General features: G+C 37.2%; 2 protein-coding genes across 2 annotated transcripts in view; both read right to left on the bottom strand.

The window, feature by feature from the left end:
• The window catches only part of cd82b (CD82 molecule b), a 33,746-nt gene extending 28,707 nt beyond the window's left edge, over nucleotides 1–5,039 (bottom strand). The window contains exon 1 of the mRNA XM_022664361.2: nucleotides 4,886–5,039. The gene's annotated coding sequence lies outside the window, so the exon portion shown is untranslated. The remainder of the gene's footprint in view (nucleotides 1–4,885) is intronic.
• A 3,928-nt stretch (nucleotides 5,040–8,967) lies between these two features.
• tp53i11b (tumor protein p53 inducible protein 11b) overlaps nucleotides 8,968–22,203 on the bottom strand; it is a 68,493-nt gene continuing 55,257 nt past the window's right edge. The window contains exons 3-7 of the mRNA XM_022664360.2: nucleotides 18,958–19,016; nucleotides 18,437–18,485; nucleotides 16,916–17,012; nucleotides 12,925–13,026; nucleotides 8,968–12,708 (exon numbers count right to left, since the gene is read on the bottom strand). Of these exons, the coding sequence (XP_022520081.2) occupies nucleotides 12,575–12,708; nucleotides 12,925–13,026; nucleotides 16,916–17,012; nucleotides 18,437–18,485; nucleotides 18,958–19,016 (441 nt within the window). The 3' untranslated portion in view covers nucleotides 8,968–12,574. The remainder of the gene's footprint in view (nucleotides 12,709–12,924; nucleotides 13,027–16,915; nucleotides 17,013–18,436; nucleotides 18,486–18,957; nucleotides 19,017–22,203) is intronic.

Below are 22,203 nucleotides of genomic sequence, written 5' to 3'. Positions count from 1 at the left end.
TGAAATGTAATTATACAAGGAACACTCAAATTTCATTATTAAAATATTAGTTTATATTATGAACACTCACTTATGAACTGTATATCCTTACATATAAATGTTACCAGAGCTTCAGATATTTTTTTAGCACGAGGAGAACTTGAAGGTAGTTTCATCGCAAATGCTTTCTCTAGTGGAGTTTGTGTGGGTTCTGCCGTTTTCTGAGTATCAGGATGGTGTCGCGTTAGATGATTTCTCAGATTTGTGGTATTTCCACAATATTTCAGCTCCTTGTTGCACAGTTTACACACAGCTTTGCTTTTATCCAGCTCTTCCCTACCGCCATAGCTTCTGAATCCAAAATGCAACCACACGTCTGCCTTCAGGTTCTTGGGCGCCTGCACTCCTGCTTCAGCCATGCTTAACTGATCACCCCAGCCAGAGCGCGCTGCTCGGAAAAAAAGGATGGTCTCGCGAGATCTACGCGAGACGTTAAAGCTACGCATACACGGGGAAAAGGGGCTAGTTATAAAGATCGATCTCGGGTTTATATAGATCGATATCGGATCATTCAAATGAGGATCGATTTAAATCGAATAATCGATTTTTTTAACACACCCCTATTTGTAACACATTACCTGCTCCAGGACCAGTGTATATTATGGAGGGTTTTTTCAATAAGATTCATAAGCCAGAAGCAGAAATTTTTATAAATCAAATCGTTTTGAATCAAAAATCGATTTTGAATCGAATCGTGGCCCCCAAAATCGGAATCGAATCGAATCGTGATATAGTAAACGATTCCCACCCCTACTGTTTCATGGCTGTGTGAACATGCCAAATCCGATTTTTTCAAATCAGATTTGAGTCACTTTCATATGTGGTCCTAACTCAGATATATATCCGTTCCAAGGACATGGGACATGAATGTGAATGGTCAAATCAGAATTCATGTATCTTTTTTTATTTTCTGCATTAGCATTAGCGCTACATGCTTCTCTCTCGTACCCACACATCTCTTGGTGCAGCTGTGCAGCTATAGCTGCAAAAAAACAGCAACAGCAAACCAAAGCCTGTCCTTTTTTCTCCTCCTGGAGCTGAGAATGAACTTCAGAGCAGCTGTTTCCTCTCCACTCCAGCAAAAGATGCTCCACATATGAGCTGCTAACTCATCCATTTCCCTTTATAAAGCTACGAGTGAGGCGTTTCAGGGAGAGATTTGTTCACATTACACACAGATACAGGTTACTCAAAGTTGTGAATGTGAACCATCAAGATATTAGTGAAAGAACAGTTATGTCTAAAAATACAGTAGCTTACTGTGAGGTCTGTAAACTTAATCTTTATTGTGTGTGAGTAATATAAAAAGTCCTAATGTCTTACAGTTACAGGGGATGGACAATGAAACTGAAACACCTGTCATCATTTTAGTGTGGGTGGTTTCATGTCTAAATTGGAGCAGCCTGGTGTTCAGTCTTCATTAATTGCACATTGCACCAGTAAGAGCGGAGTGTGAAGGTTCAATTAGCAGGGTAAGAGCACAGTTCTGCTCTAAATATTACAATGCACACAACATTATGGGAGACATACCAGAGTTCAAAAGAGGACAAATTGTTGGTGCACGTCTTGCTGGAGTACCTGTGACCAAGACAGCAAGTCTTTGTGATGCATCAAGAGCCACGGTATCCAGGGTAATGTCAGCATACCACCAAGAAGAACCAACCACATCCAACAGGATTAACTGTGGACGCTGTAAGAGGAAGCTGTCTGAAAGGGATGTTCGGGTGCTAACCCTGATTGTATCCAAAAAACATAAAACCACGGCTGATCAAATCACGCAGAATTCAATGTGCACCTCAACTCTCCTGTTTCCACCAGAACTGTCCGTCACCACAATCAATTATTGTGCTCTAAAACCAGGTGTTCCAGTTTCATTGTCCAAACCCTGTATTTCCCAAATGAAAAAATTAAGCTTCAAAAATAATAAGTTTTATAATAAAATAAGGCTTGGCCAAAACTAGAGTTCGTCTACAATTTGTAAATTTTGCAAACACAGATTATTTAATCAGACCAAATTTTACCAAGAAACATAATAAAGTTAGTCGAAACAACTAGTTTGCTTTAATTTACGGTGTCATTCTTAAAAATCACATTAAATAGAACCATTTTAACCATTTTACAGTGTGGATAGGCCACAGGTAACATTTTTCCACAACACTGAGCCAAACTAAAATATATATGTGGTTTCTATGAGACTAATCTGTGACTGAAACTTGTTTCTGTAACAGCAATTTGACCTTAAGTTTAAAATATTTTGGACAGACTGAAATATTTTAAACAGTTAGATGCTCATGGGAGATCATTGTTCGAATCCCGGTCATGCAGCTTGACATCTGCTGCCGGAGCCCTGAGAGAGCACAATAGGCCTTTCTCTCTCTGGGTGGGTACAGTAGATGGCGCTCTTTTCCCTCATCACTTCTAGGGTGATGTGGATCAGCACAAGGCTGCATCTGTGAGCTGATATGTCAGAACCAAGTCGCTGCGCTTTCCTCCGAGCGTTAGCACTGTGATGCTTTTTAGCAATGCTGTATCAGCAGCAGTTAAAAAAGAGGCAGTAATTAGGTTCACACGTGTTGAAGGAGGTTAGTGTGTGCTAGTCTTCACCCTCCGTGTGTTGAGGTATCACTAGTGCAGCTGAATGGGTTGGACAGTTGCCAGATAAATTGGGAGAAAATTTTAAGAAAAAAAAACTGATTTGCTGATCTACTCATATTAGCTGATGAGACATTGTCACTTGGCTACACAGGAAATAGTTTATAGTTTATTATCATCGTAAAAAAATAAAATCCTCCACGCTGTGCACAGTCATAAAGAGAGTAGATACACACCGCAGAACAGAGTGTCAAACCCTGAACAACATGGGACTTTCCTCAGAGGTGTGCTCTACAGGAAACGTGGGCAATAGAATCATGAGTTATAAAAAATACCATATAGTCTTGCCCTTTATTCTGGGAGGATGAACCCCAGGAGCAGTTATCTCATTTACTCTACATCCCGCTTCTGTTTCTGGGGACTAGGATTATTATAGAACAGATGATTGTTAAATGAATGCCAGACAGATTTCCCAGCCAGGGAGTGAACAGTGTAGTGGTTTGTAGGCGTGGTCCAGTCTAAGATGTGGTTATTTTGATTTGTGGATCACAGTTAGACCTTCTTTAATAGGCACTGGTTACTTCTGCATGTTTAAAAAGTCGAGACTCACAAGTACTCACAACTACTGTCGAGACTCAAGTACCCAGCTGGCCACCAACATCAATAGACGTTAATTTCAGGTTGAATGTTGGTCATGACATCAGATGGCAATTTTTTTAACGTCAGTATAACGTCTATAATGGAATTCAACTTATAAAGCACCTTTCTAGAAACTCAAGGACACTTTACAATTTACATGTTTTACACACAACCATTCGTCCTCAACACTCATCCACACGCCGGTGAGAAGCAGCAGCCAATAGCGCACAGCGTACTCTCAACCAGAAACAACCGTCCACCTGGAGGACTGCTTTGGGCACTACAGCAATTACCCAGGACAGAGTGCCAATCCATATTTACACACACACAAACTTACATATATACCACACACACACACACACCAGACCAATTTAGAGTATTCAATTTTTCTGGGCAATTTAGAGTATCCAATTTACCTGATCTCCATGTTTTTGGACTGTTGGAGAGAACTGGAGTCCCCGGAGGAAACCCACACTGACACGGGGAGAACATTTAAACTTCACCCATATAGGGACTTGAACCCAAGACCCCATTTAGGAGGCGAACGTGCTAACCACTAACCACTGTGCTGACTGTCTAATACTGTTAGGTGCCTGCAGGGTAGTAGAACAGAGGTTCTCACAGCAAACCTGTTTATAACTAGAAAGCATAATGGCTCACACGAAGACAAACCAATTTGACATAAAAACATACAAAATGCATGTAAAATTTATTTGGCTTTTGTTTTTCAAAAGCCAAATAAATTACAATAGAAATCTCTAATGATTTTTTGCTTTTTTTGAGGAACAGTGTTAGCATTCTTTCTTTATTTCCACCTCTGGTTATTACATAATGTTTATACTTTATATACAAATTATCTCTCTTTTTTTCCCTTTTTATGTATAAGTTTTTGAGTTAAAGTGTCACCGCCCCCTATAGAACAGACTATACTACCTCCCCCTGAGGACGGACCACTGCAGACCAATGTTCATGAACACAACACATTTCTAACTAAAGTTTTCACGGCTACATTAAAGTTCCTTGACATTAAGTTTCCCAGTCGGGTTCTGTTGAGCTCACTGCTGTTATTATGGGATGGTTTCTCTCAGACACGGCACTGCAGCTTAATGCCCTCCAGAAAAGAGAAGAGAAGAGGGTTTCCAGTAAAGAAACAGTGAGAGCTGTATCTGCTGTTTCTTCTCTCTATATCTGGTAGTTTGTGGAGAGTTTGTATGCAGTGTATGTTGTGTAGTTTTTAGAAGAAATCGATTTTTAAGCCTTAAAATCCAAACATCACAAATCTCAAATTCAGCAGAACCACAGGAAACTAAAAATAACCAGAAAATAACATTAAATCCAACTTCAGCTCCGAAAACATCACAAAAACACAGAGTATCTACCTAACTTTACCTTTAACTTTAACTTAAAAAACACAGCGCCACATCACCCAGTTTACACTCCACACACTCTCTAAACACACACACACACACACACACACACTCTAAACACACACACACACTCTACACACACTATAAATCTGCAGTATGAGACTCGCTGTGTGGAGAGTCTAAAGCTCAGCGGATTTGTTTACATTCCTCTGCTCGACTAAAATCACTTTAGTCTGAATTTAACTCACATTTTCTTCACAATCAGATCATAAACCCAGTCCGCCGTCAGTCCGCCGTCAGTCCGCTGATCACTGAACACTGTAGTCTCAGAGTCTGTGAGCGGTGGTCTGTGGATCTCCAGCAGGCTGGATTAACTCTTCCCCCGCCGGACTGAAGCTCCGCTCACTCCCACATCCTGCCCAAGGGTTTACATTAACTCTCCCAACAGCTGCTGCCCTCCTCCTCCTCAGTCTCCTCCTCCTCCTCCTCCTCCTCCTCCTCAGTCTCCTCCTCCTTCTCCTCCTCCTCCTTCTCCTCAGTCTCCTCCTCCTTCTCCTCCTCCTCCTCCTCCTCAGTCTCCTCCTCCTCCTCCTCAGTCTCCTCCTTCTCCTCCTCCTCCTCCTCAGTCTCCTCCTCCTCCTCCGTCTCCTCCTCCTCCTCAGTCTCCTCCTCCTCAGTCTCCTCCTCCTCCTCCGTCTCCTCCTCCTCCTCAGTCTTCTCCTCCTCCTCCTCAGTCTCCTCCTCCTCCTCCTCAGTCTCCTCCTCCTGCTCTTCAGTCTCCTCCTCTTCCTTCTGCTCCTCAGTCTCCTACTCCTTCTTCTTCTGCTCCACCTCCTTCTTTTCCACCTTCTCCTCCTCCTTCTTTCCCTTCTTCTCTGTCTCCTCCTTCTTTTCCTCCTCTTCCTTCCTCACCTTCACCTCCTCATTCCTCTCTTCCTATATCTCCTTCTGCTCCTTTTTTCATTTCTTCTTCTTTTCTTCTTTCTCCTCCTCCTCCGTTGTAATTCACATGTTGCATGACAGAGAAGAACTTCATTTTGTTTCACTTTAGTCAGAATGTTATTCAGACCTGGGCAGGGTTTTAAGTTTTTTATTTAGATGCTTTTTTGGTGTACCTATTGAATTGGCTGAACACAGCTGAAGGGTCACAAGTACAGTAGTGAATTAAAAATAACACTCCAGTGCCGGCATTTTGTAACAATACATGACAGAACAATATTTGGGGATTTATGTATAGTAAAAAAAAAAATCAACTTGTTCAACCATTCACTGATACATTACATTTTTAAAGCTTGGAATTGGGTAACATAAAGGGAAAAGAACATGTGATTATATGTGTGTAATACATTGATATTCAGATTTAATATACTGCCATATAAAAATATAGTGACGTATATTTTCAGCATATGTATTCTCTTTATATTCTCTTTTATTTCTCTTTATACTCTTTCACTAATGCATGTACTGTAGACTCCGCCTATGGCTATGTATGGCTGTGTAGGTTTAAGTGTTTCCAGATGTGTACCACTGACCTTTAAAAGGGGTCCCGGCACAGTGTACGGGAGAGAGAAACATCAGAACATCAGATCGGGCAACATCTCTCTCCAAGGCTGGCCTAGGAAGCCTTGAAGATATTGTCTTAGTCTTTGTAATAAATAATTGTATTACACCTAAGGCAATGTCTGCGGTGTCTTCTTCCTCATCTTCAAGCATCTTCACAGCAAAGAGACAGCGGTAAACGACAATAGCAAAAACTGAACTACTCCTGAAATGGAAGGGCTGTATGTGCTCATGAAAAATCATGTAAACAGGTTTATTTCATAAACAAGGAGATAAAAGAAGTGCAGATGTGATTTTCAATCTGTAAGTCAGAACATAGACCACAAGTTAATCTCCTGCCACAATTAATCATTGATAAAAAGCTGTTTTTTTACTTCCTCAAATTTATCATCATGGTATCAAAATAAAATAAACTACAACAAATGTACCTGTGTGTGATGTAAGAAGCCTGGCGCAAACTGGACACCACTTTACATTTGAGTGTTTTTGAGTTGTTCTCATGTTGGTTGACTTTTTGGTGGTTGACTGTTCAGCTCCACATTTTGCATCTTATTTGTCAAATAAACATTTTCAGTTCCACCTTAAATGAATCAGCAGTTATATACTACCAGTTGCTTTAAGAATTGCACCACCACCTGAGCATAAAAAACAGACACTTGCAATTTAATTTCTGCTATAACAAATTTATACAGTGAGAGATTTTTTTAAACATTATTTTTTACATTTATTGACCAAAGACCAAATTAGTTCATTTTAATTACATTTTCTTCTGTTTACTTATTTTAATTTGCAACAAAGTACAACCGCAAAATAGTGCAGTATTGCAGGACCTAGTGTACTCAATTAGTTTGCTTCTGCTTTTTGGAGTGATATGTTGTACGATTTTCGTACAGTGAATGTTTTTTTGGCTTGGACTTTTTTTTTTATAGGAATCCATTCAAAAGTGTCCACAAACTTTTGTCCAATATTCAAACGATTCTACAGGTCAATTTTTTTTAGATAGATCCATCAAATTTGGTAAACTCATAGAACCCATATAAAACAGGTCAGATTAGCATTTTTCAGTAAATTAACATCTTCTCCCCATAGGGAGGACATACACACACGTTTCATCAATTCTGACCAGCTTCCCTGTCCCTGCTGAAGAAAAGCATCCCCAGGGCATGAGGCTGCCACCACCATGTTTCACAGTGGGGATGTTGAGTTCAGGGTGATGAGTGGTGTTAATGTTCTGTCACTTATAGCGCTTTTAAAAAAAGTTCTCTTTTGGTCTCATCTGACCACAGAACCTTCCTGTGCATGTTTGTTGTGGTCCTACATGGCTTGTGACCAAACTGTAAATATTACTTCTTATGTCTTTATTTCAACAATGGTTTTCTGTTTCCATGAAGGCCAGATTTGTGGAGTGCAGGCAGTCTCGACAGATCCCCCCACCTGAGCTGTGGATTTCTGCAGTTCCTCCAGAGTGACCATGGGCCTGCTTCCCATTGTAAAAATGTTTTGTATTTAAATATAATAATACTTTAGTGTACTTTAACTATATTCAGGATAATTAAACTATACTTTTTTTCTCCTAATATTTATACATTTGTACCTACTTAACCAGTATTTCAGTATACTTAAAAAAGAAAAATAAATGTATTTTGTCTGTGCTCATTTTGTACATTTTGCACTGTGTTTATTGTGTTTACAGACCCTTTATCTGAGTTAAAAGTTTATATAATTTGATAAATGCTTTCCCTTTTAAATAACACCAGTAAACAAGTTCTCAGACTATCCTTTGATTGAAACCGTGTCTGAATTCTGATTGGGTCTATGGGAAATGTTCTTGCCCCGCTGAAGCTTTCAGAACCCTGGGAGTTAGTGAGACAGCTGCTCCCTGGGACTCGAGATCATGGTGATGGATCTTTAGAGGAACTGAAGGTCTTGCAGGTAGCCAGGAGCTACAGGTTCATGTTTAACAATTTGAATAATTGAAAAGTTAATTTATATCAGTAATTCAGTTGAAAATGTGAAACTCATTTATTATATAGATGTATTAAACACAGAGTGATCTATTATAAGCGTTTATTTATTTCATTGTTGATGATTAGACCCAAAGGTCAGTGTCTCAAAAAATAAGAATTGGCAGTGAAAAAAAAAATAGAATCCTCCAGACTCTGATCCCTTGATTTACAAATGAAATGTAAAATGTACTGATGACCAGTGATGGTTTGGAGAGTCATGTCTGTCATCTGCTGCTGTTGATCCACTGTGTTTTATTATCAAGTCTAAAGTCAGTGCAGTTTTGTTTTCCCACAAAATCTTACAGCACTTCATGCTGAACCTCTGATACCGACAACTTTTATGGAGATGCAGATTTCATTTTCCAGCAGGACTTGGCACACTGCCCACACTGACAAAATTACAGTTGATCTTATATAATTTTCTAATTTTCTGAGACACTGATTTTTGGATTTTCATTGGCTGTAAGCCATAATCATCAACAATAAAATATATAAACGTTTAAAATAGATCACTCTGTGTGTTTAATACATCTATATAATATGAGTTTCACATTTTCAACTGACTTACAGAAATAAAGTACATTTTTAATAATATTCTATTTTTTTAGATGTACCTGTAGCTTTATAGATCCATACAAACCAACAAAAACAAGTAGGTCACAACAGCGTTCTAATCTGACAATAACAAAACAAGAATGGGAAATTACAATGTGAACAATGCTGCCCTCTTCAGGATGTCAGAAACACAGTAGTAAAACTACAAATGAGAAAACATTTTTAATAGCATGTTGTACAGGACTGGATATAACAACACACACTTTAACACAGACTCAGGTCATGTAAAAACTCTGTATATCAGATACTGTTCAAACATTTCTTTATTCCAAAAACAACAAGGCAGGTCCATATCAACTGTGCTCTTCATGAAATACTCAAACGTTAAAAAGAACCAACATTCACATGATTCTCTCTATATACATGGAAGGTACAGTCTAAAGAACAGCTGTAAACCCACACAGCTGTCTAATTCAATAGTGTGGAATAAGTTAGTCCCTTCAGAGTGACAATACTTCACAACAAAATAGTAAACACCTGATTTAAGAATTTTAATCTGACATTTTAAAATCCCTTAACAAAACAGTTAGACTGAACATTTCTGAAATAAAAAGTAATTTAAGTATGAAAAACCCACATTTCATCTGCACAACCTGACACACACACACACACACACACACACACACACTACTGGCAGTGTATAGACATGTGGACAACATGCTGCTCACTACTTTAAGGCAATACTATAGATATGAGGGGAAAGTACTGCTACATCGGCCATTACTACAAATTAAAAGTCTTTGTGCTACACTAACCCAGATCTTCATTACAGAGACACAGTGTGCTCTTTACTCTTTATCTCTAATACAATAAACTCTGTTCTCAAACTGCGGCTTCCATGAGTTTCATGACCAATCGGCGGCTTCCATCGATCCTGTGTGTTTTAATTATTAAACCTTTTCAGTTCATAGCCAACATATTATCCGGTTCTATTCCAAACAATTATTTTAATATTCATCCTTTCCTATCTCTGTTTTTCATCCTGTGCTGATGGAGGTGTATCGCAGTGATCGCAGGTTGGTGTGGCACCTGCCAGTGAGCTACCACATCATGTGGTAGAGACTAGGGTTCAATTCCCAGTCTGGGTGACAGTGCTGCACTACACCAGTAAACACCAATTTACGCTTCTGAGTTCAACCTATGCTGTAGATTACGCGTATCCAGCGAACTGTGCGCCATGCAGCAAAACGCATCTGTGCGTGCGCTCATCAGCAGCTCTGCATCACTCTGCAGTGTAAACTGCGAATGCGGGAATGTGTGGGTCACGTGAACCGTAGTCGCATTTACAGGGAGGTGTGCGTCGAGTTACAGCATAGGCTTCGGCGTAGGTTTGACGCAGAAGTATAAATTGGCCTTAAAGAAGAACACTGGTGTAAAATAGACTTTTGGTGTAGTAAAACATGATAAAGAGTACTAACACCTCCGCTCTTCTGCAGCTTTCTGAGATAGTTATTTTGTGCTTTTTGCCCAGCACTTTTTACAACAGCCGTATAAGGGCATAATTTGCCCTGATAAATCGCTTTATATACTGTTATCCAGCTCATCTTCCACAGTGGCTAATATATATATATATATATAGCCACTATATATATATCAGTACAGTGATGGCAGCGCTCGGAGCTAAAGCTAGCACTATAAAGCGGTTGTTGTAGAGGGCTGAGCAAAAAGCACAAAATTTCTGGATCTTAAAACGCTATGGGAGTTGTGCTTTTCATCAAAGGTAAGAACTTTTATCATTTTTTACTACAACAAAAGTCCATTTTACACTCTTTAAGGAGAGTTCTACTTTAAGAGTCACTGGATGAGAGTGTTAGCTAAAATACCATGAATAACTGTGTGAGCTGAACAATTCATGCAAAACAGACGTTCCTCAGATGATCAAGAATCGAACGCTGCTTTGGCTATTTCATTATAGTAAAGACTGGTCGAGGAAAATGATCATCATTCAGGTTTTTATTCATACCACCTGCAAACAGATTGTAGTATGTGGCTAAAAAACTTTTTATTTGATTGCAGGCAGTATGAACCCAAAATATTTCATGTTTTATCTGGTCAATTTATGTTATTTAATAATATCCATTACTGTTTTTCAGCCCTGCTTCACTCAAAAAAAGTTGAGACAGTAAAAAATGGACTAATCGGTAATTTGGACGTTCCTACTTACAGCCTTTAGAAAAGCAAAAGATCAAGTGTTTCAGGGGTTCATTTCTCTCATTCTTTCTGTAAACACGCTTTAGGTTGTATAATAATACAGTGTCCACACACTGAAACTTCTCTCCATTTCTTCAATGGTTGAATGATATTATGGGCTGTAGAGGGAGAAATATACAAATCTCTTCCAGTTATTTTAATAACTTTCTGGAGATCCTCTGCTCGTCTTTGCTTCTCACAGATAAAAAGACTTGTCATGGACACTGCTTTTGTTCCAAATCTTTGAAATATTTTTTTTTACTAGCTCTAAATTTACTCCATCTCTGTTTTTTTTGTGTGTGTTTCAGGCCTGAAATGCAGGAACTGACATATCTTAAAAAATTAAATTAAGTTGACCAGATAAAACATTAAGAATATTGGGTTTACACCGTCTGCAATCTAATGAAAGTTGAAGAGAAACACAAGAAACACTGTATTCATTTTTAATTAGCTTCTTCCACATTGTCCCAACTTTTCTCTATTTATTCATTTAGTTAATTAGTTTATTACTTTTAAGAAGTTATGGTGCTCAACGGTGATGAGCAGGAAGCCAATTTTAACTTAATATTTCATGTTTTCAAATTATGAACATCTCTAAAAAGCACAACAAAATATATATATACATATATAAATATATATATGTATATATATATATATGCACATATACTATATAATTCAGTGTTAACTACTAGGTCATAAGAACAGCGAGAGGTCACTAGCATTATAAAATGTTTTTTTTTTTTTTTTTTTTTTAGTTTTTATTTCTAAATATGGACAATAAACTCAGAATTTCAAAGCTACATAGTAACTGCCCCAAATATCCCCAAAATATATTTACCTTTACAATGGTGTGAGTTTCCCACATAAAAAAAATCTGTCAATGCTGTCACTCAAAAATCTTGTATTTGGTGATTTCTACTTTGGCATAACATTCTTTTGTTTCAAAATTAATTTCCTAATAGAAGTGGTCCAAAATGATATTTTTATATTTCTCTTAAAATATTAAAGTATATATTTTTTATTGTTTTTTTGAGGCAGTGACACTGTAAATGTTAAAGCCATATTTGTGCATTATCGCAGACATTGGAAGAATGAGGAGATTTAGAGGTGAAACCTTCTAATTCCAGGTGTGCCATGCTCCTCCTGTGGCCCAGGGCAGGGAGCCAGGGCGGATGGCATCGTTCTCTTCAGGACAAAAGCTTGGCAGGACCACCTTCTCTTCTGTTGCTAAGCAATGCACCAGCCAATAGATGGTCTACGCTGCCATGCGGGTACAGCACTGCCTAATGGTTTGAGAACATGCACTGGCATGCTTTGTGTACATTAAAGGAAGTGTGCACAGCTTTCACCTTCCCACACTGATACGAGAACAGAGACACACTCATCCACCACAACCAGACGGGGACTAACGTATTAAACCCAAAACTAAACAAAGTGGAGAAAAAACGAGGGCTGGATCTGATCAATAGTCAAATCTGAGGTTCCTTATTAAATTAGCATGTTGGTAAAGCTTCTCACTAAACTGCTACAGGCGCAGCAGCATCACAGGCCAAAGCTCTCCACCTTTCAGATCTTTTTGGGTCGACGTCCGAGGTGGTAGTAGTAGGAGAGGCTGATGGAGAGGAAGAGGACGCGGCTGAGCAGGAGCAGGATGGCGTGGTTGGACAGTAGGCCGAGCTCCACCAGCGTGACTGAGGTTACTGAAATACACAAAGATTTCAATCAGTGTTCATTAAACTAACAATGATCTGTATCATTTCATTTAGCTCATCCTGTTAGAGGTACAGATTAGTGTAGTTCTGTGCAGTGGGTTCACAACCAGAAGGGGGCAGTATTGCTTCTGATCAAAAACTGCAGCAGAATAAGAACTATAAAGCCCTCCATCCATAACATTCTGAAAAAGATAAACAACAAACCTAAAAATTGGATTCCAAAGTAGCAGGATTCACTGAGCAGAGTCCACTGAATAATCACTTTCTCAGCAGTGTACAGACCATTCCACATGATCAGAGAAAGACCTGCAGAGAAAGAGAAAATCACCTTTTATAAAACATTTTTGTTTACTGGAGTGACCATATTTTACTTTACAAAAATGCAGAGTGTTGTAGTGCTGTGTCTTTTTAAAATTACGCAATTATATTAATGAACAAGACTAACAATTAATGCTAAGACTAATAAAAAGCATTAATACATTTTACAGTGTTTTTATTTAAGACATTATGGGTTCTCCCAGGTCCCTGCTGTTGTGCATTCTGTTTGTGTGATGGGAATATGAGGTCAAATCATAAAAATCTTTCGTTCTTTTAGTTTTGCATAACTCCTCTCTTAACTATAGTTTATTTTTCAAAATGGCTTTTATTTTGTTACAGATTTTCATGTTTTTTTTTGCAGGTCCCTCAAATTACTGTCCACTCTGTTATGTCTAACTATTGTCTCTTTAAATGAAGAGCTGTTTTACATATTGACACCATTTCCTGGACTGTGGAAGATAAGTGGCTAACTCCTTATGCTATTTTTTTTTTTTTTTTCTAATTTTATCCCTTCAGTCTGGCATGGTCAACAACCACAACATGTCCACCCTGTTATGAAAAATATGAGAAAAGGCTGTAAGATTTAAGCATTTGAAAATAGTCATATTAAAATGCATACAATACTTTGCCTAACTTCACTATTCTGCTAGCCTGGTTTTGCTCACACACTGGATAATAGCTAACTTAATGTCAGAATGTCCACCCTGTTATGGTGGACATCATAATGTATTTAAGAAGTGCATGTGTGTTTTATGATGCTTTGTTATTATGTTTAGTTTAAATAATAATAATAGATTTTCTTAATATTGAGTGTTAATTTCTTAAAGATTGCCCTTAAGTGCTGCAGAGAGACAGAAGCGTTACAGGGAACGCCGGGATTCTGATCCTGAAAGGAGAAATGGTGGAGACATAGACAGACAGACAGACAGACTGGCTGAAATCTGCTTTTAGCTAATGTTTTTTTAATTGCTTGTTGTTACTAATTGTTAGCCTTATTTATTAATTGTTCTAAAGATTTATAAATGACCGTTTAAGTGCTGCTTTTTTGGTGATGAAATGTAAAGACACAACACAATGGTCATTTAGTGCCTTATGTAATGCCAGAACCAATTTGACTTTTGTTTCCCCATTTGTGTTTTTTTTAACCAGCATAGGTGCTGGATAAAAGTCTCTCTCTTTGTCAAATTTTATGTGATAAGAAAAATCCATAAAAATATATATATATATATAAAATTTGTAATCACATAATTTATTATGTGTCATTTGTCCACCCTGTTATATATAGGTTTTCTGTCTATAACTTAATAAATATAGTACAGATAATTTACATTTTATTTGTAATCTTTTGCCTAAAAGAGCCCAAAGCATGCATCCTTAAAATAATCAAAATATTTATAGAATCCATTTTTATCTAAGCATAAAAAAGTGAAAGCATGTGCTGGTGAGAATTCAGACACACAATTCATAAAATATATCTTTATAAACTAAAGAATAAATAATACAAAAAAATTTGAAGCTAAAAAGTAACGGTACATAATTTAAACCAAAATTACTTTAAACAGATATGCATGTGTCTGTAAAAGGGTGGACCTAGGTAATAAATGCAACCAATTATATTCCTGAGCTTGATCAAAATTATTTTTAAAAACATTAACATAACCCCTTTCTTAATGAAACATGAAAAAATAGTGTTTGATTTTCAAAAGGTTTTGAGGTCCAAATGGCACCCAATCCCAGAAATGGCCCGAATAGCTGACAGGGCTAAACCATCTCTTTATAATGATTTTCTTAGCCAGATTTTCTTCTTTCTTTATAATCCCTTCAGTTTATCTATATCCATCCATGCCTCCATTTTAAGATGACATCACATTCCAAAAGAATTTAAATTGGATTGGACTGAGCAAAATGTAAGGATTCAAGGAGATTTTATTGTCATTCGCATCACATGTGGTACATGAGGTGTTTATGTTTAACATGCACTAGACTATATATTATTTAGAATTGTATATATTTTATTTTATTTTGTATATACAGATTTATTACTATTTGTTTATATATATATATATATATATATATATATATATTATATTATATTATATTATATTATTTTGGATTTAGGGCGTGTTGAAGTGTCTTTGGTTTCGTGAGTACACCAAATATAAGCTTTGTGCAGCTCCAATTGTGCAAAAGGCATGAACTAATTATTTTAATTAGTCATGATTGTTTTTTGGGCGTAACATAAAATAAACTCTTAACAGCGCAATGCTTTTGCGCGTCTCAGTAGAGGATTCTGAGCTGCTCGTTCACACTGTGAAGATACACCAGCAGCTCATTTAAGGAAACAGTTATGTTATTTTATACTTTATTCTGTTTATTGATGAGGTAAAAGATGAGTTTGAATTTGCAGTGCATCTGTGTGTGTGTGTGTGTGTGTAACGAGTGTGGGAGTATGAGCGCTGGGAGCACCTATAGGAATGTACTCTGATGATTGACTGTTGTCAGGGTTTTAATCAGTCAGTGGAGCTCCTTGGTTTTCCACCACCAAAATAGAAACATGCCAGAAACGTATAAAAGAGGGGTGACAGTGGCTGGCTGATGATGTATTTGTTGAAATGACATCCTGCTTTTCTGTGACGTGCCTTCTGTCAGAGTCTGTCAACTGGGCAAAGTGTCTTCTTTAATGTATATGTTCAAGAGTCCACCATCAGGAGAACACTGAACAACAATGGTGTGCATGGCAGAGCCGGAAGGAGAAAGCCACTGCTCTCCAAAAATAAAAACTGCTGCTTATCTGCAGTTTGCTAAAGATCATGTGGACAAGCTATTAGACTACTGGAAGACTGCTTTTTGGGCGGATAAAATGAAAATAAAACTCTCATTTAAAAGCAAAGAAAAATACTGCATTCCAGCATAAGAGACTTATCCCATCTGTAAAACATGGTGGTGGTTATTTCATTGTTTGGGCCGGTTTTGCTGCATCTTGGTCAATATGGCTTACCTTCTTTGATGGAACCATGAATTCTGAACTATATCAGAAAACTCTAAAGGAAATTGTAAGAACATCTGTATATGAACTGAATCTGAAGAGAAAGTGGGTCATGCAGCAGGACAATGACCTGAAGAACACACGTCGTTCTACCAAAGAAAGATTCAAGAAGAAAAAAGCTTATGTTTTGGAATTTGGGCCAAGTTAAAGTCCAGGCCTTAAACCAAAGACCTGAAGTGAGCAGATAATGTGAGTAAACCCACCAACATCCCAGAGCTGGAGCTGTTCTGCACAGAGGAATGATCTACACTTACTGGTAACGTTTAGCTGCAGTTTTTGCTGCAAAGGGAGGAAATCACCCCTCACAAATAAATAAGCAGGTATAATATTTCTCATTTGTTTAACAGGGTTCTCTTAATCTACTTTTAGGACTTATACCATATACCACTCTCCCCTCCCCCACCTACACACAACTGTGCTCTTTATTTGCCCCAAACTGCAGAGAGAAGCAAAGCCTGGTGACTAATTTAATCACTGAGTTGAACAGAACATCTAATTCCCAAGAGAATATTCCTGCTCCTTTCACATTCCAGAGTCCACCCACTCACTACACACACGCGCACACACACACACACACGCACACACACACACACACAGTATGAATGAGTGTACAGATTAGTGAAAACAGGCAGTTCTGTGTGCAGTCTGACTGTAATATGACGCACACTGAGCAATTTGGCCAAGGCATAGATATTGTTCCTACTGCTACTTCAGCATCTCTTATAAAACAAATAGACATGCAGCACCTCTCAACACAGCAGAGCAGAGCAGGAAAGAGACAAACACGGACAGAAACGATTTAAAGAGAGAAAAAACAGAAACAGATCTTACTCAGCAGGGCTCCTCCGTACAGACGTATCGAGACACTGGTGGCTGTTTCTTCCCTTTCAAATACAACTTCATAAAGCTGATTAGGAAAAGCCAAGGCCTAAAACACACAGACATCAAACATTATCACCACAAAACAGAAGAGTAGTGGGTTTGGGTGTGAACAGGTGAAGGAGTGGAGAAAAATGATAAAAATCAGTGTCAAAAAAAAAAAAAGTTTAGGTAACACTTTATAATAACTTTAATGAATATATTGTTATCTAATGATCAGTAGATGTGAACAAAGCAATAGTTCATTAGAATTTGAATATTAACAAATGCTCACACACGACACTAATTTATCAGCATGGATCTTCATATTAAAAATGTTAGCAAATCATTAGCTCATCAGAATTTGAACATTAATAAATCGCTAGTAAATACAAGTTTTTAACCAGGCATATGATACAACTTTTTAGTTTGTAAAAAAGTGAAAAAAAAAAAAGTGAAAGAATTAAATAATGGTATATTAATGAAAGTGTTACCATAGTTTATTATCAATAAGGATAAATGTATTTTGTGTTTAAGTTATGTTTAAATCTTAAGAAGAAATGTGTTTTCATTCCCAGCTGGATTTTTTATGTTTTGTTTTTTTAACAATGGCGTCCTCCTTTGTCGTCTCCCATTAAGCCCACTTTGGCTCAAACAGTGATGGATGGTGTGATCAGACACTGATGTACCTTAAAAGTTCACCTTTAATCTCTTTAGAAGTTTTTCTGGGCTCTTTTGTTATCAATTATATTATTTATCTCTTTGATTTGTTATCAATTTTTATATCCAGGTAGGTTAGCTTCAGTCCCGTGGATCTTCTATATAATAATGTGTGTAAGTGTCGCAGGAACATCAAGCTGCTTGGATCTGGTCTTATAACCTTTACCTTTAACCTGCTCCAGACACTCTAAACTCTTTCCTTCACTTCCTCTGCTCCATGTTGAGTGTGTTTCACACCATGTCACCAGTGACGACCTGTAGCCCTTTATATAGACCCACTAACTGATTACAAGACTGTAGACACCGGTGATGCTAATTAGTGGACACACCTTGATTTAACATATGACTTTATTCACATTATTTATGGGTACCATCATTTCTGTCCAGGCCTGTTTAATGAATTTACTTTAAAAAAAACTCTGTTAAAAACAGTTCAAAATCAATGTTTTTTTTTATTTGTTCATTTTAATAGAATTTTTATTTATTATTACTTTTGTCAGATTCAAGTTTTTCTGTGGGTTTTTATTTAATTTAACGAGGGATACCAACAATTCTGTCCATATGTGTTATATATATATATATATATATATATATATATATATATATATATATATATATATATATATATATATATATATATATTTATTTATATATATTTATATATATATATATTGGTTTTTGTTATTTTTTTCTATTTGTTCCTTTTATTCACAAACCTCTGCCACTGTTGAGTGGACGCTGTGTATGAAGATTATTTATACTGCTGGTACTCACCATTAAGGCCATTACTGTAAAGGCCACTGCTGAGAACAGAATCCATATTCTGTGGCAGAAACAAAACATGAAAGTGATTGGAAAAGAATGCATGCTGGATTCTAAATATAAAAATTCACATATTAAATCAGAATATTTCATTTTTAACATTAATACTGTACTGAAAGTCTGCATATTATTTTGCATGATTGCTGGAGGCATATTAAAATATGCATGAGGCTGAATGTGAAAACTCTACAGTTCTTTCTCAATTCTCATGAGCAGCGGGAGAAACTTCACTTGGAGTTACAAGTAGAGCTAATATATAACCCTGCCTTATTTTCCTCTAAAATTTTCTGTGCTCAAAATTGCATTAATATTTAGGTCTAGTCACCCGTGAGAGAAAAATGTTGTATTTGTAGTTCAGAGACAGATTCATAAAATACTAGAATATTCCCTTATCTTCCAGACACAAGACTGCTGGGAAATCGCATGCATTATTATATAAACGACAGAACTGAGGCCCTTCATCGCTCCCTCACCTCAAACCTACAGGCTCACGCACTGCAAACTTTATCTCATTCCCCAGCATCTGACTGATCTGTGAAAGAGAGAGAGAGAGAGAGAGCATCAACATGCAGTGAATCATTAACAATAATTAAGTTTGACAGGAACATTTACCCCCTAACACAGGGATGGGCAACTTCCATGATGGAGAGGGCCACATTTTTTTCAGCATGACCATTGGAGGGCCACATGACCTCGCACTTCAAATAATTGAATATGAAAAACGCTACAAATGATTTTCAATAAGAACAAATTTTATATGAATTTATATTTGTATGTTTACAGCACCAACATTTATCAACAACTATTTTCTGCATATTAATGCATTTTAATACGGCAAAAGACAAACCGTTTGCTTAAAAAAAAGTGCAAAAAGGAAGTCCTTCATATCAAAGAACAAAAAGTTTGCTTAAAAAACTGATTGCAAATACAGTAGTTCCTCTGTGTAAAATAAGTTCATTATAACAAGTCCTTCATAAGCAACAAGGACAAAACATTTGCTTATAAAAGTGCAAAAGGCATTTGAACTTATTTATAACAAAGAACAAAAAAGATTTAAAAACTGATTGCAAATAGCTCATTCAATAATAGCAGAAAACTAGACCACAGAGCGCCCGTGCCCGCTATTGTTTGGCAGCGGCGCCCTCTAGCGGTCAAAAGTAGAATTACATTTTTTTTTTATTTATTTTTTTTTTATTATGAAATTATTTTTGATCTATTCGCGGGCCACACTGAGTGATGACGAGGGCCGTGTGCGGCCCGCGGGCCGCCAGTTGCCCATCCCTGCCCTAACAGGTCAGCATGTTTGTCATTTTTTGCCTGATATTACACAGTCTTCAAGCTTTACTTAAAAAGCTTACATTTTTTATAATAAACGTTAATAAAAATTCTAATTGTAATAGAAATTATTTAAAAAAATGTAAGTAAATCTGCAACTGTCAAAATCTAATGAATAAAATAATAAAAGTGTCTCTTTCCTGAACTTCAGCTTAAAATCAGTATTTTTTTTAACACAAATCAAACATTTTATGTTCTCCAAACCTTTAGTTTTGTTAAAGTTCTGTTTTTTTCAAACCTGTAGAATTTGGGTTGATTCCTGTTACTGATCTGGAATTATTAAAGGGAGCAGAAAGAAAAGAGGCATCTTCTCCGAGTGTCCTGTGGAAAACTTTTCAGAATGTGAATAATCTATTTCACTACAGAGAACCAGGGTTGTGCATCACCTACACCTGTAGCCCGTATACAGGACGAAGCATTTTAAGGGGTTAATTGTTGAAAGTTGGTGTGTTAACCACACAGAAAATACATTTATCAGTCTTTTCTGTTAGGGAACCTGAGGACTACAGTCCACTGCAGCTGATTGAAGGGATTAATTAATCAAACTAAATCTAGCATAAAATCTGATTTGGTAACAATTAGTCAATATGGCCACCCACACCGGCGCTTCTGCAGATTTCCACACACTCTCAGAGTGAAGCTCACAGCTAACATCCTGCTCAACTACCCAACAATTCAGCTGTACTGCAATTCTGTTCGTCTGCCTAAAACTAACATAAAAAAACATTTACTTAACACATTGCTTATTTATTGACTCCTGAACACACCAAGGTATTTTACACACTAAGTACATGGACGTCTGAGCCTCTGACTGGAGCTTCTATTCTATGGTTATACCATTAAGTGTGTAACGACACTTTCTGATAATGAGTTAAAAGATGGAACTAGTATGTGTGGTAATGTGATACTAACAAGGCAGAGATTACACCAGCCAAAGTAATTAAAAACTGGATATTTAAACTTGCCATCTGTGGAGCACCAATGATCCAAAATGCTTCGAAATTATTCAAACAGTACACACAATTACTGCAGCAGAGTTGAGATCAATTCATTTGACAAATTCTCTATATTCCAGCCATTCTTATGCATGTTATCTGGGCCAGTTGGTAATTACTATACTACTACTATACTACCAATAGGAAAAATGCAATCTATACAGTAAGGCTTTGTAAATCTCACATGTGAAAAATTAATCTAGGACACACACACACAAACATTTCCTACTGGCTTCTGTTGCGAGAAACCAGTTTAAGAGGTTCCACAGTCCCAGTTTACATTCTTCATTCCCTTTTCACACCTTAGTTGTATTTCTGTCAACAAACTATTAAAGATGTCTTTTAGGGTCAGCTAGCTCACAGTGAGTAAGTGATTGACCAACACAAAGAAGCACATCATTAAAGTGTAAAGAATATGATACATATTGTCTCTACTGGCTTTGTGCATCTAGAGACTTCTTTATAAAACTGCTGAAGATCAGTCAGGTTGGATGGAGAGCGTCTGTGAACAGCAATTTTCACCTCTTGCCACAGAAGCTTAACGAGATTTAGGTCAGAACTTTAACTGGATCATTCTAACACATGAATATTCTCTGATCTAAATCATTCCACTGTAGCTCTGGCTGTATGTTTAGGGTCATTGTCTTGCTGGAAGGTGAACCTCCTTCACAGTCTCAAGTCTTTTACAGCCTCCAACAGGTTTTCTTTCAGGATTGTTCTGTATTTATCTCCATCCATCTTCCCATTAACTCCGACCAGCTTTCCTGTCCAGATTTGTGTAATGCACAACTTATACTTGTCCTGTGGACAGATTCTCCCGATCCACCTTTGTGGGTGATTTCTGCAGCTCCTCCAGAGTGACTATGGGTCTCTTGGCCGCTTCTCTGACCAGTGCTCTCCTTGCTGGATCTGTCAGTTTGAGTGGACAGTCATGTTTTGGGTGGTTTATAGGAACAGTTGTAAAATACTTTTTAGGTTCATTTTTGGATCATGGATTAATTAACAGAGCTCTTTGGGATGATTAAAGCTTGGGATATGTTTTTATAACCTAACCCTGCTTTAAATTTCTTCTCCACAGCTTTATCTCTGACCTGTCTGGTGAGTTCATTGGTCTTCATGATGCTGTTTGTTCACTAGTGATCTCTAATAAACCACTGAGGCCTGATCAGCTGTATTTATACTGAGACTAAATTACACACAGCTGAACTCTTAACTTATTATCTCACTTCTGAAGCTGTTGATTGCACTGGATGTTTTATTAGGGGTTTCTGAGTAAAGGGGGCTGAATACCTTTTTGAATACATATCACACTTTTCAGATTTTTATTTAATTAAAATAAAAACTATATATTATTTTCATCCACTTTACGATCGTGTGCCATTTTATGTT

The sequence above is a fragment of the Astyanax mexicanus genome, unplaced genomic scaffold (genome assembly GCF_023375975.1).
Source record: "Astyanax mexicanus isolate ESR-SI-001 unplaced genomic scaffold, AstMex3_surface scaffold_37, whole genome shotgun sequence".
NCBI classification, from domain to species: Eukaryota; Metazoa; Chordata; class Actinopteri; order Characiformes; family Acestrorhamphidae; genus Astyanax; species Astyanax mexicanus.
The sequence above is the reverse complement of the archived record's forward strand: the minus strand, read 5'-3'. Positions and strand labels throughout refer to the sequence as shown.